The sequence below is a fragment of the Nerophis lumbriciformis genome, linkage group LG33, assembly GCF_033978685.3.
Source record: "Nerophis lumbriciformis linkage group LG33, RoL_Nlum_v2.1, whole genome shotgun sequence".
Lineage (NCBI taxonomy): Eukaryota > Metazoa > Chordata > Actinopteri > Syngnathiformes > Syngnathidae > Nerophis > Nerophis lumbriciformis.
The window spans coordinates 26,460,592-26,476,537 of record NC_084580.2 but is presented as its reverse complement, the minus strand read 5'-3'; the positions used below and the strand labels follow the sequence as shown (position 1 = coordinate 26,476,537).

General features: G+C 34.5%; 1 protein-coding gene across 2 annotated transcripts in view; it reads left to right on the top strand.

Annotated features, from left to right (window-relative positions):
* Positions 1–15,946, top strand: part of xrn1 (5'-3' exoribonuclease 1) — a 95,339-nt gene that overhangs the window by 39,244 nt on the left and 40,149 nt on the right. For both annotated transcript variants that reach the window (XM_061928237.2, XM_061928236.2), the window contains exons 17-20: positions 3,778–3,873; positions 4,376–4,479; positions 10,291–10,416; positions 11,069–11,231. In XM_061928237.2, coding sequence (XP_061784221.1) covers positions 3,778–3,873; positions 4,376–4,479; positions 10,291–10,416; positions 11,069–11,231 — 489 coding nt within the window. The remainder of the gene's footprint in view (positions 1–3,777; positions 3,874–4,375; positions 4,480–10,290; positions 10,417–11,068; positions 11,232–15,946) is intronic.

Below are 15,946 nucleotides of genomic sequence, written 5' to 3'. Positions count from 1 at the left end.
TACATCCTCAAATGTACATAAAAGATGTTTTGAGGTTAAAAATGTACATAAAGTATATTTTGGGGTTAGAAATGTACATAAAATATGTTTTGTGGTTAAAAATAAATATACGTAAAATATGTTTTGGGGTTAAAAATGTACTTAAAAGATGTTTTGGGTCAAAAAACACGTTAAGTGATTGTGATATCAGCAAAAAGACAGGAATGTGTGGATTAAAGATGGAGGTGATATCAGACACAAAAAGTAAAGATGAAGGAGGTGATATCAGATACAAAAATACAGGAATGTGTGGATTAAAGATGGAGGAGGTGATATCAGATACAAACAGTCAAGATGAAGGAGGTGATATCAGATACAAACAGTAAAGATGAAGGAGGTGATATCAGATACAAAAATACAGGAATGTGTGGATTAAAGATGGAGGAGGTGATATCAGATACAAACAGTCAAGATGAAGGAGGTGATATCAGATACAAACAGTAAAGATGAAGGAGGTGATATCAGATACAAAAATACAGGAATGTGTAGATTAAAGATGGAGGAGGTGATATCAGATACAAACAGTCAAGATGAAGGAGGTGATATCAGATACAAAAAGTAAAGACGAAGGAGGTGATATCAGCTACAAAAAGACAGGAATGTGTGGATTAAAGATGGAGGTGATATCAGATACAAAAAGTAAAGATGAAGAAGGTGATATCAGATACAAAAAGGCAGGAATGTGTGGATTAAAGATGGAGGAGGTGATATCAGATACAAGGACATCAAAGGACTCCAAGGACATCACAGGACTTCAAAGGCCCTCTCCATCCAAGAGGACAGTTCTTGAAGCTGAATACGCAGAAGGCCCCCGGGCCGGATGGTGTCTCCCCTCCACCCTCAGACACAGTACGGACCAGCTGGCTCCGGTCTTCACTGACATTTTTAACACCTCTCTGGAGCTATACCGGTCCTGCTTCAAGACCTCCACCATTGTCCCTGTCCCCAAGAAAGCACGGATCACAGGACTTAATGACTACAGGCTGGTTGCGCTGACGTCTGTGGTCATGAAGTCCTTTGAGCGCTTGGTCCTGTCCCACCTCAAGGATGTCACCGCCCCCTCCTGGACCCACTGCAGTTTGCCTACAGAGCCAACAGGTCTGTGGATGATGCAGTGAACCTGGCCCTCCACTTCATCCTGGAGCATCTGGACTCCCCAGGAACCTACGCCAGGATCCTGTTTGTGGACTTCAACACCATCCTCCCTGGACTGCTACGAGACAAGCTCTACCAGCTCAGCGTGCCCGACTCCCTCTGCAGTTGGATCAATGACTTCCTGACAGACCGAAGACAGCACGTGCGACTGGGGAAGATTGTCTCGGACAGTGGAACCACGAACACTGGTACTCCTCAGGGCTGTGTACTCTCCCCCTGGCTCTTCTCCCTGTGTACAAACTGCTGCACCTCCAGTCACCAGTCCATAAAACTGCTCAAGTTTGCGGACGACACTACCCTCTTTGGGCTCATCTCAGATGGCGATGAGACCGCCTACAGGAGAGAAGTGGACCGGCTGGCGTCCTGGTGCAGCCTCAACAACCTGGAGCTGAACGCCCAGAAAACAGTGGAGATGATCATGGACTTCAGGAAAGTCACCATCCCCCCTCACCCTGATTGACTCTCCCAACCCCGTCTCCATTGTGGACTCCTTCCGTTTCTTGGGCACCACCATCACCCAAGAGGATGTACTTCCTGCGGCAGCTGAGGAAACTGAAGGTGCCGACCTAGATGCTGGTGCAGTTTTACTCAGCCATCATGGGGTCCATCCTCACCTCCTCCATCACCGTGTGGTTCCACAGTCCAGGATAAGCATGGACTGCAGCGCATGGTACGTGCTGCTGAGAAGGTGATTGGCTGCAAGCTCCCATCCCTCCAGGACTTGTTCTCCTCCAGGACCAGGAGGCGTCACAGCTGACTCTTCAAACTATTCTCCCCTCTCCCCTCAGGCAGGAGACTACGGTCCATCCAGACCCACACCTCAACACTTCTCTCCCCTCGGCCATCAGGCACATGAACAATAACTCCTAACAGTAGCTCCCTAGAACTCCTTCTAAGTCTATAACAAGATCTGATAGCTCAGTTACAGCTCTTGTTAGTACCAAGTCTGTGTTCTATGTCTTTTATGTTGCACCAAGAACTAGTCCTAGTCTCTGAACCCGTTCTCAAACAATGGCAATAAAACTATTCTGATTCTGATCTGATTCTGACAAAGTAAAGATGAAGGAGATGATATCAGATACAAAAGAAAGCCATTTCGAGAGTAAGCTGGGACTAAAATACATGTCATGCTGTGAGATGTGGGGGTGAAGGACATCTCCACCGAGCCCCAGGACTGTATCAAGTGTCTTTATCTTTGCAACATAACAGAGGACCAGAAAGAACTGAAATATTCATGACAACACCAACATAAATGTAGTCTTCTCTGTACATGAACATTGTAGAGGACAACTATGTGTACATGAAGATTGTAGAGGACAACTATGTGTACATGAAGATTGTAGAGGACAACTATGTGTACATGAACATTGTAGAGGACAACTATGTGTACATGAACATTGTAGAGGACAACTATGTGTACATGAACATTGTAGAGGACAACTATGTGTACATGAAGATTGTAGAGGACAACTATGTGTACATGAACATTGTAGAGGACAACTATGTGTACATGAAGATTGTAGAGGACAACTATGTGTACATGAAGATTGTAGAGGACAACTATGTGTACATGAAGATTGTAGAGGACAACTATGTGTACATGAACATTGTAGAGGACAACTATGTGTACATGAAGATTGTAGAGGACAACTATGTGTACATGAACATTGTAGAGGACAACTATGTGTACATGAACATTGTAGAGGACAACTATGTGTACATGAAGATTGTAGAGGACAACTATGTGTACATGAAGATTGTAGAGGACAACTATGTGTACATGGAGATTGTAGAGGACAACTATGTGTACATGAAGATTGTAGAGGACAACTATGTGTACATGAACATTGTAGAGGACAACTATGTGTACATGAACATTGTAGAGGACAACTATGTGTACATGGACATTGTAGAGGACAACTATGTGTACATGGACATTGTAGAGGACAACTATGTGTACATGAAGATTGTAGAGGACAACTATGTGTACATGGACATTGTAGAGGATAACTATGTGTACATGAACATTGTAGAGGACAACTATGTGTACATGAACATTGTAGAGGACAACTATGTGTACATGGACATTGTAGAGGACAACTATGTGTACATGAAGATTGTAGAGGACAACTATGTGTACATGAAGATTGTAGAGGACAACTATGTGTACATGAAGATTGTAGAGGACAACTATGTGTACATGAAGATTGTAGAGGACAACTATGTGTACATGAACATTGTAGAGGATAACTATGTGTACATGAAGATTGTAGAGGACAACTATGTGTACATGAACATTGTAGAGGACAACTATGTGTACATGGACATTGTAGAGGACAACTATGTGTACATGAAGATTGTAGAGGACAACTATGTGTACATGAACATTGTAGAGGACAACTATGTGTACATGAAGATTGTAGAGGACAACTATGTGTACATGAACATTGTAGAGGACAACTATGTGTACATGAAGATTGTAGAGGACAACTATGTGTACATGAAGATTGTAGAGGACAACTATGTGTACATGAAGATTGTAGAGGAGACATGAAGTGACGAGCCATGATGTGTTCACCTCAGTTCCACATGAAGAAGTGCGGGGTGGTGGTGTTCCAGCAGAGCAGCAGAGGTGAGAACATGATGTTGAGCATCCTCCCTCCTCCACAAGAAGACACCGTAAGTCCTTCTAATACTCTGCATGTTTTATAAATATGTGTGTGATACCATGTCTTATATGTCCTTCTAATACTCTGCATGTTTTATAAATATGTGTGTGATACCATGTCTTATATGTCCTTGTAGCTCTGCATGATTTATAAATGTGTGTGTGATACCATGTCTTATATGTCCTTCTAATACTCTGCATGTTTTATAAATCTGTGTGTGATACCATGTCTTATATGTCCTTCTAATACTCTGCATGTTTTATAAATATGTGTGTGATACCATGTCTTATATGTCCTTCTAATACTCTGCATGTTTTATAAATGTGTGTGTGATACCATGTCTTATATGTCCTTCTAATACTCTGCATGTTTTATAAATATGTGTGTGATACCATGTCTTATATGTCCTTGTAGCTCTGCATGATTTATAAATGTGTGTGTGATACCATGTCTTATATGTCCTTGTAGCTCTGCATGTTTTATAAATGTGTGTGTGATACCATGTGTTGTAGCTGTGTGAGCGCGTGGCTGAGCGAGTGCTGGGCAGGTGTGTGTTTGTCAACTGGCCACACCTGGAGGAAGCTCGCATCATCGCTGTGTCTGATGGAGAAAGCAAGTAAGGCCACCTTTATGTCCTGATAAGCCACACCCACTACAAACAACATACATGAGCCGCACCATCACACGTGTACGGTACGGAGCCCCTAAAAGGACATAGGGAAATAACATTTTTTTAGAATTTTTTTTTTTTTTTTTTTTTAAGACATGTATCTCGTGCGCACGAGAAACATGTCTAAAAAAAATAAAATTAAAATGATAAATTATTATTATTTTTTTTTAATAAAACTTTCTCGTGCGCACGAGAAACATGTCTAAAGAATTTTAAACAAATTATACTTTTTATTTTATTTTTTTTATATAAAACTAACGAGATAGTTTCTCGTGCGTGCGAGATACATGTCTAAAAAAAATTAAATTAAAATTATAATTTTTTTTTTTTTTAATAAAACTTTCTCGTGCGCACAAGATACATGTCTAAAAAAAATAAAATTAAAATTATTTTTTTTTTTTAAATTTTTTTAATAAAACTTTCTCGTGCGCACGAGAAACATGTCTAAAGAATTTTTAAAAAATTATACTTTTTATTTTATTGTTTTATATAAAACTAACGAGATAGTTTCTCGTGCGTACGAGAAACATGTCTAAAAAAAAAATTATGCTTTTTTTTTTTTTTTATATATATGAAACTAACGAGATAGTTTCTCGTGCGCACGAGATACATGTCTAAAAAAAAATAAAAAATAAAAAAAAAATTTAATAAAACTTTCTCGTGCGCACGAGAAACATGTCTAAAAAAAATAAAATTAAAATTATAATTTTTTTTTTTTTTTAATAAAACTTTCTTGTGCGCACGAGAAACATGTCTAAAGAATTTTTTTTAAATTATACTTTTTATTTTATTTTTTTATATAAAACTAACGAGATAGTTTCTCGTGCGTACGAGATACATGTCTAAAAAAAAAATTTATACTTTTTATTTTATTTTTTTTATATAAAACTAACGAGATAGTTTCTCGTGCGCACGAGATACATGTCTAAAAAAAATAAAATTAAAATTATACATTTATTTTTTTTTTTTTAATAAAACTTTCTCATGCGCACGAGAAACATGTCTAAAAAAAATAAAATTAAAATTATAAATTATTATTTATTTTTTTTAATAAAACTTTCTTGTGCGCACGAGAAACATGTCTAAAGAATTTAAAAAAAATTATACTTTTTATTTTATTTTTTTATATAAAACTAACGAGATAGTTTCTCGTGCGTACGAGATACATGTCTAAAAAAAAAAATTATACTTTTTTTTTTTATATATATGAAACTAACGAGATAGTTTCTCGTGCGCACGAGATACATGTCTAAAAAAAATTTAAATAATTTTTTTTTTAAAATAAAACTCTCGTGCGCACGAGAAACATGTCTAAAAAACATAAAATTAAAATGATAAATTATTATTTATTTTTTTTAATAAAACTTTCTCGTGCGCACGAGAAACATGTCTAAAGAATTTTTAAAAAATTATACTTTTTATTTTATTTTTTTATATAAAACTAACGAGGTAGTTTCTCGTGCGTACGAGATACATGTCTAAAAAAAAAAAATTATACTTTTTTTTTTTTTTTTATATATATATAAAACTAACGAGATAGTTTCTCGTGCGCACGAGATACATGTCTAAAAAAAATAAAATTAAAATGATAAATTTTTTTTTTTTTTTAATAAAACTTTCTTGTACGCACGTGAAACATGTCTAAAGAATTTTTAAAAAATTATACTTTTTATTTTATTTTTTTATATAAAACTAACGAGATAGTTTCTCGTGCGTACGAGATACATGTCTAAAAAAAAAAAATTAAAATTATACTTTTTTTTTTTTTTTTAATAAAGCTTTCTCGTGCGCACGAGAAACATGTCAAAAAAAAATAAAATTAAAATTATTAAAAAAATATTTTTTTTTTAATAAAACTTTCTCGTGCGCACGAGAAACATGTCTAAAAAAATAAAATAAAAATTATGAATTATTTATTTTTTTAAATAAAACTTTCTTGTGCGCACGAGAAACATGTCTAAAGAATTTAAAAAAAATTATACTTTTTATTTTATTTTTTTATATAAAACTAACAAGATAGTTTCTCGTGCGTACAAGATACATGTCTAAAAAAAAAAATTATACTTTTTTTTTTATATATATATAAAACTAACGAGATAGTTTCTCGTGCGCACGAGATACATGTCTAAAAAAAAGAAAATTAAAATTAAAATTTTTTTTTTTTTTTAATAAAACTTTCTCGTGCGCACGAGAAACATGTCTAAAGAATTTTTTAAAAATTATACTTTTTATTTTATTTTTTTATATAAAACTAACGAGATAGTTTCTCGTGCGTACGAGATACATGTCTAAAAAAAAAAAAAAATTATACTTTTTTTTTTTTTTATATATATATATAAAACTAACAAGATAGTTTCTCGTGCCCACGAGATACATGTCTAAAAAAATAAAATTAAAATTATACATTTATTTTTTATTTTTTTAATAAAACTTTCTCGTGCGCACGAGAAACATGTCTAAAAAAAATAAAATTAAAATGATTAATTTTTTTTTTTTTTTTAATAAAACTTTCTCGTGCGCACGAGAAACATGTCTAAAGAATTTTTTAAAAATTATACTTTTTATTTTATTTTTTTATATAAAACTAACGAGATAGTTTCTCGTGCGTACGAGATACATGTCTAAAAAAAAAAAATTATACTTTTTATTTATTTATATATATATAAAACTAACGAGATAGTTTCTCGTGCCCACGAGATACATGTCTAAAAAAATAAAATTAAAATTATACATTTATTTATTTTTTTTTAATAAAACTTTCTCGTGCGCACGAGAAACATGTCTAAAAAAAATAAAATTAAAATGATACATTTTTTTTTTTTTTTTTAATAAAACTTTCTCGTGCGCACGAGAAACATGTCTAAAGAATTTTTTTAAAATTATATTTTTTATTTTATTTTTTTATATAAAACTAACGAGATAGTTTCTCGTGCGTACGAGATACATGTCTAAAAAAAAAAAAATTATACTTTTTATTTATTTATATATATATAAAACTAACGAGATAGTTTCTCGTGCGCACGAGATACATGTCTAAAAAAAATAAAATTAAAATTATACATTTATTTTTTTTTTTTAATAAAACTTTCTCATGCGCACGAGAAACATGTCTAAAAAAAATAAAATTAAAATTATAAAAAAAAATTTTTTTTTAATAAAACTTTCTTGTACGCACGTGAAACATGTCTAAAGAATTTTTTTAAAATTATACTTTTTATTTTATTTTTTTATATAAAACTAACGAGATAGTTTCTCGTGCGTACGAGATACATGTCTAAAAAAAAAAATTAAAATTATACTTTTTTTTTTTTTTTAATAAAGCTTTCTCGTGCGCACGAGAAACATGTAAAAAAAAAAAAAAATTAAAATTATTTAAAAAAAAAATTTTTTTTAATAAAACTTTCTCGTGCGCACGAGAAACATGTTTAAAAAAAATAAAATAAAAATTATGAATTATTTATTTTTTTAAATAAAACTTTCTTGTGCGCACGAGAAACATGTCTAAAGAATTTTTTAAAAATTATACTTTTTATTTTATTCTTTTATATAAAACTAACGAGATAGTTTCTCGTGCGTACGAGATACATGTCTAAAAAAAAGAAATTATACTTTTTTTTTATATATATGAAACTAACGAGATAGTTTCTCGTGCGCACGAGAAACATGTCTAAAAAAAATAAAATTAAAATTATTTAAAAAAAAAATTTTTTTTAATAAAACTTTCTCATGCGCACGAGAAACATGTCTAAAAAAAATAAAATTAAAATTATAAATTATTTTTTTTTTTTAATAAAACTTTCTTGTACGCACGAGAAACATGTCTAAAGAATTTTTTTAAAATTATACTTTTTATTTTATTTTTTTATATAAAACTAACGAGATAGTTTCTCGTGCGTACGAGATACATGTCTAAAAAAAAAAAATAAACGAGATAGTTTCTCGTGCGCACGAGATACATGTCTAAAAAAAAAAAAATTAAAATTATAAATTATTATTATTTTTTTTTTAATAAAACTTTCTTGTGCGCATGAGAAACATGTCTAAAGAATTTTTTTTAAATTATACTTTTTCTTTTATTTTTTTATATAAAACTAACGAGATAGTTTCTCGTGCGTACGAGATACATGTCTAAAAAAAAAAAAAATTATACTTTTTTATTTTTTATATATATAAAACTAACAAGATAGTTTCTCGTGCGCACGAGATACATGTCTAAAAAAAATAAAATTAAAATTATACATTTTTATTTTTTTTTTTAATAAAACTTTCTCGTGCGCACGAGAAACATGTCTAAAAAAATTAAAATTATAAATATATATTTTTTTTTTTAATAAAACTTTCTTGTGCGCACGAGAAACATGTCTAAAGAATTTTTTTTAAATTATACTTTTTATTTTATTTTTTTATATAAAACTAACGAGATAGTCTCTCGTGCGTACGAGATACATGTCTAAAAAAAAAAAAAAAATTATACTTTTTTTATATATATATATATATATATAAAACTAATGAGATAGTTTCTCGTGCGCACGAGATACATGTCTAAAAAAAAAAAAATTATACTTTTTTTTTTCTATATGTTTAAAACTAGCGAGATAGTTTCTCGTGCGCATGAGATACATGTCTAAAAAAAAATATATATATATATATATATATATATATATTATATAATTTTTTTAATTTTTTTTATAAAACTTTCTTGTGCGCACAAGATAGTTTCTCATGCGCACGAGATACATGTCTAAAAAAAAAAAAAGATAAAAAAAAAATGTTTCCCCCCATGTCCCTTTAGGGGCTCTGTACACATGGGATGCTTTAGTAAGTAATAATAGTTGTAGTTATATTGTAAAACTTACAAACATTACTTGGAGTGATGAATCCATTTGAGTAGCAACGCTATGGACGAGTAGAAGACCGTTATACTTCCGTTTGAGAGATTGAACCAGCAGAAACACTTGTAGGCATTGACCCAGCTGCACCTGCAGTCAACTAACTCGTCCAGAAGATGGCGCCATAGACCAAACAAGAACACACCTTTTCAGTGCGTGTGTTTGCTTTATCGCCAAGCCATAAATTATCCGCACACTTTTGTAAGCCGCACGTTTCAAAGCGTGAGAAAAAATAATCAATTTATAGTCGGGGAATTGTCAATAGTCATGTGACTATCCTAGGATAATACTTCACATGGCTTGTTTTCTCACCATTAAAGATCATTTGAATCCATTCAACTAGTTGCTTTTATAAACTATCAATAAATGTCTCTTTTTCAGTCAATAGGTTCTTTCTTGTCTTAGAAGTACATTTATGCTGCACTAAGAGTCTCAATACTTGAAGAACTTTGTCATACTTCATTTTGTTCAATGTTACTTACCATAATGCACATAGTAGGTGTTTTATGCTGCGTTCAGGTACCTCTGAAGAGAATGGGACAGACAAAACACTATGAACACTTTGGAGTGTGAGCAACTAAGTCATTCACTTGTGCACATTGTAGGTGTTTTATGCTGCGTTCAAGTACCTCTGAACAGAATAGTACCACAACAATGACAACATTAAATACAGTAGTGTAGTAGACCTAAGTATTCATTAAGTACCACCATAATGACAACATGAAATACAATAGTGTAGTAGTACTAAGTATTCATTAAAACAAAGCAGAGGTTTTATTGAAGAAGTATATTTCATATTTTGGCTGCTGAAACGTGACCCCCAGTTTGAACAGTAACACTGTGTACATCTTGTCTGTGTGCTGGGCAGGTTCTACCTGCAGGAAGCAGCAGGTGTGCAGAGGGTGTATGACACACCTCCACCCACACAAGTCTCCTTCCTGTCAGACAAGGAGCAGAGAGACTGGGAGAAAGATGTCCAAGGCATCACTGAAGAGTAAGTAGCTGTAGTGAGTGACCTCAGCACAGTTGATGTTGAAGGCATCACTGAAGAGTAAGTAGCTGTAGTGAGTGACCTCAGCACAGTTGATGTTGAAGGCATCACTGAAGAGTAAGTAGGTGTAGTGAGTGACCTCAGCACAGTTGATGTTGAAGGCATGAGTGAAGAGTAAGTAGCTGTAGTGAGTGACCTCAGCACAGTTGATGTTGAAGGCATCACTGAAGAGTAAGTAGGTGTAGTGAGTGACCTCAGCACAGTTGATGTTGAAGGCATCACTGAAGAGTAAGTAGCTGTAGTGAGTGACCTCAGCACAGTTGATGTTGAAGGCATGAGTGAAGAGTAAGTAGCTGTAGTGAGTGACCTCAGCACAGTTGATGTTGAAGGCATCACTGAAGAGTAAGTAGCTGTAGTGAGTGACCTCAGCACAGTTGATGTTGAAGGCATCACTGAAGAGTAAGTAGCTGTAGTGAGTGACCTCAGCACAGTTGATGTTGAAGGCATCACTGAAGAGTAAGTAGCTGTAGTGAGTGACCTCAGCACAGTTGATGTTGAAGGCATCACTGAAGAGTAAGTAGGTGTAGTGAGTGACCTCAGCACAGTTGATGTTGAAGGCATGAGTGAAGAGTAAGTAGGTGTATGTCCTTCACAGTTTGGTGAAGAAGAAAGGCATCCAGGTGAACGAGACCTCGGTGCTTCTGTACGGCCAGCTGCTGACAGGAAGGAAGTTTGTGCCTAAAGGCGGTGGTGTGGTGGAGCTGGAGAAGCAATGGTCCAAACAAGTCATTCCCTTTGCCTACCAGACTGTGGTCAAGGTACTAACTCTTCCACCTAACTCACTTCCAAAACATCTTTGATTGGTACCTTGTCAACTGACTTATTGACACACAAATACTCTCCAAATGTTTATTTTCATACCTAATTGTCTGCGACACGGCAGTAAAACGGCTGAGCAAACAAAACGCAAGTCATGGACCCACCAGCTGCACACGCTAACTCTCCATCAGCTAAACAGACTCAATAAGAGGAGTGGTCCACTCCCAGCTAACTCTCTATCAACTAAACAAAGTCAATAAGAGGAGTGGTCCACTCCCAGCTAACTCTCCATCATCTAAACAGACTCAATAAGAGGAGTGGTCCACTCCCAGCTAACTCTCCATCAGATAAACAGACTCAATAAGAGGAGTGGTCCACTCCCAGCTAACTCTCCATCAGATAAACAGACTCAATAAGAGGAGTGGTCCACTCCCAGCTAACTCCATCATCTAAACAGACTCAATAAGAGGAGTGGTCCACTCCAGACTAACTCTGCATCAGCTAAACAGACTCAATAAGAGGAGTGGTCCACTCCTGACTAACTCTGCATCAGCTAAACAGACTCAATAAGAGGAGTGGTCCACTCCCAGCTAACTCTCCATCAGATAAACAGACTCAATAAGAGGAGTGGTCCACTCCCAGCTAACTCTCCATCAGATAAACAGACTCAATAAGAGGAGTGGTCCACTCCCAGCTAACTCCATCATCTAAACAGACTCAATAAGAGGAGTGGTCCACTCCCAGACTAACTCTGCATCAGCTAAACAGACTCAATAAGAGGAGTGGTCCACTCCCAGCTAACTCTCCATCAGATAAACAGACTCAATAAGAGGAGTGGTCCACTCCCAGCTAACTCTCCATCAGATAAACAGACTCAATAAGAGGAGTGGTCCACTCCCAGCTAACTCTCCATCAGCTAAACAGACTCAATAAGAGGAGTGGTCCACTCCCAGCTAACTCTCCATCAGATAAACAGACTCAATAAGAGGAGTGGTCCACTCCCAGCTAACTCCATCATCTAAACAGACTCAATAAGAGGAGTGGTCCACTCCCAGCTAACTCTCCATCAGATAAACAGACTCAATAAGAGGAGTAATCCACTCCCAGCTAACTCTCCATCAGATAAACAGACTCAATAAGAGGAGTGGTCCACTCCCAGCTAACTCTGCATCAGTTAAACAGACTCAATAAGAGGAGTGGTCCACTCCCAGCTAACTCTCCATCATCTAAACAGACTCAATAAGAGGAGTGGTCCACTCCCAGCTAACTCTCCATCAGATAAACAGACTCAATAAGAGGAGTGGTCCACTCCTGACTAACTCTGCGTCAGTTAAACAGAGTCAATAAGAGGAGTGGTCCACTCCCGACTAACTCTGCATCAGTTAAATAGACTCAATAAGAGGATAAAGTAGAAATAGTAATAAAGTGTAACTTCTGACAGTGTGCCACATCTACTACATCCAAGGTCATTTAGGGATGTATGTGAGAATGGTGGGGGGTGTACCTATTATATTGTCCAATATTTAGCTACATCCTCAATACTGGTTGAAGAAGACTAAGTTGTATTGTCCTCATCAATGTTTTAATACTGACATAGTTGCACTTAGTTGAAATAAAAACAGTTATTGTGTGATTGTGTGTTCCAGGACATGAGTTAGTTGAAATAAAAACAGTTATTGTGTGATTGTGTGTTCCAGGACATGAGTTAGTTGAAATAAAAACAGTTATTGTGTGATTGTGTGTTCCAGGACATGAGTTAGTTGAAATAAAAACAGTTATTGTGTGATTGTGTGTTCCAGGACATGAGTTAGTTGAAATAAAAACAGTCATTGTGTGATTGTGTGTTCCAGGACATGAGTTAGTTGAAATAAAAACAGTCATTGTGTGATTTGTGTGTTCCAGGACATGAGTTAGTTGAAATAAAAACAGTTATTGTGTGATTGTGTGTTCCAGGACATGAGTTAGTTGAAATAAAAACAGTTATTGTGTGATTGTGTGTTCCAGGACATGAGTTAGTTAAAATAAAAACAGTTATTATGTGATTGTGTGTTCCAGGACATGAGTTAGTTGAAATAAAAACAGTCATTGTGTGATTGTGTGTTCCAGGACATGAGTTAGTTGAAATAAAAACAGTCATTGTGTGATTGTGTGTTCCAGGACATGAGTTAGTTAAAATAAAAACAGTTATTATGTGATTGTGTGTTCCAGGACATGAGTTAGTTGAAATAAAAACAGTTATTGTGTGATTGTGTGTTCCAGGACATGAGTTAGTTGAAATAAAAACAGTTATTGTGTGATTGTGTGTTCCAGGACATGAGTTAGTTGAAATAAAAACAGTTATTGTGTGATTGTGTGTTCCAGGACATGAGTTAGTTAAAATAAAAACAGTTATTATGTGATTGTGTGTTCCAGGACATGAGTTAGTTGAAATAAAAACAGTCATTGTGTGATTGTGTGTTCCAGGACATGAGTTAGTTGAAATAAAAACAGTCATTGTGTGATTGTGTGTTCCAGGACATGAGTTAGTTAAAATAAAAACAGTTATTATGTGATTGTGTGTTCCAGGACATGAGTTAGTTGAAATAAAAACAGTTATTGTGTGATTGTGTGTTCCAGGACATGAGTTAGTTGAAATAAAAACAGTTATTGTGTGATTGTGTGTTCCAGGACATGAGTTAGTTGAAATAAAAACAGTTATTGTGTGATTGTGTGTTCCAGGACATGAGTTAGTTGAAATAAAAACAGTTATTGTGTGATTGTGTGTTCCAGGACATGAGTTAGTTGAAATAAAAACAGTTATTGTGTGATTGTGTGTTCCAGGACATGAGTTAGTTGAAATAAAAACAGTTATTGTGTGATTGTGTGTTCCAGGACATGAGTTAGTTGAAATAAAAACAGTCATTGTGTGATTGTGTGTTCCAGGACATGAGTTAGTTGAAATAAAAACAGTCATTGTGTGATTGTGTGTTCCAGGACATGAGTTAGTTAAAATAAAAACAGTTATGTGATTGTGTGTTCCAGGACATGAGTTAGTTGAAATAAAAACAGTTATTGTGTGATTGTGTGTTCCACGACATGAGTTAGTTGAAATAAAAACAGTTATTGTGTGATTGTGTGTTCCAGGACATGAGTTAGTTGAAATAAAAACAGTTATTGTGTGATTGTGTGTTCCAGGACATGAGTTAGTTGAAATAAAAACAGTTATTGTGTGATTGTGTGTTCCAGGACATGAGTTAGTTGAAATAAAAACAGTTATTGTGTGATTGTGTGTTCCAGGACATGAGTTAGTTAAAATAAAAACAGTTATTATGTGATTGTGTGTTCCAGGACATGAGTTAGTTGAAATAAAAACAGTCATTGTGTGATTGTGTGTTCCAGGACATGAGTTAGTTGAAATAAAAACAGTCATTGTGTGATTGTGTGTTCCAGGACATGAGTTAGTTAAAATAAAAACAGTTATTATGTGATTGTGTGTTCCAGGACATGAGTTAGTTGAAATAAAAACAGTTATTGTGTGATTGTGTGTTCCAGGACATGAGTTAGTTGAAATAAAAACAGTTATTGTGTGATTGTGTGTTCCAGGACATGAGTTAGTTGAAATAAAAACAGTCATTGTGTGATTGTGTGTTCCAGGACATGAGTTAGTTGAAATAAAAACAGTTATTGTGTGATTGTGTGTTCCAGGACATGAGTTAGTTGAAATAAAAACAGTTATTGTGTGATTGTGTGTTCCAGGACATGAGTTAGTTGAAATAAAAACAGTTATTGTGTGATTGTGTGTTCCAGGACATGAGTTAGTTGAAATAAAAACAGTCATTGTGTGATTGTGTGTTCCAGGACATGAGTTAGTTGAAATAAAAACAGTCATTGTGTGATTGTGTGTTCCAGGACATGAGTTAGTTAAAATAAAAACAGTTATTATGTGATTGTGTGTTCCAGGACATGAGTTAGTTGAAATAAAAACAGTTATTGTGTGATTGTGTGTTCCAGGACATGAGTTAGTTGAAATAAAAACAGTTATTGTGTGATTGTGTGTTCCAGGACATGAGTTAGTTGAAATAAAAACAGTTATTGTGTGATTGTGTGTTCCAGGACATGAGTTAGTTGAAATAAAAACAGTTATTGTGTGATTGTGTGTTCCAGGACATGAGTTAGTTGAAATAAAAACAGTTATTGTGTGATTGTGTGTTCCAGGACATGAGTTAGTTGAAATAAAAACAGTTATTGTGTGATTGTGTGTTCCAGGACATGAGTTAGTTGAAATAAAAACAGTTATTGTGTGATTGTGTGTTCCAGGACATGAGTTAGTTGAAATAAAAACAGTTATTGTGTGATTGTGTGTTCCAGGACATGAGTTAGTTGAAATAAAAACAGTCATTGTGTGATTGTGTGTTCCAGGACATGAGTTAGTTGAAATAAAAACAGTCATTGTGTGATTGTGTGTTCCAGGACATGAGTTAGTTAAAATAAAAACAGTTATTATGTGATTGTGTGTTCCAGGACATGAGTTAGTTGAAATAAAAACAGTTATTGTGTGATTGTGTGTTCCAGGACATGAGTTAGTTGAAATAAAAACAGTTATTGTGTGATTGTGTGTTCCAGGACATGAGTTAGTTGAAATAAAAACAGTTATTGTGTGATTGTGTGTTCCAGGACATGAGTTAGTTGAAATAAAAACAGTCATTGTGTGATTGTGTGTTCCAGGACATGAGTT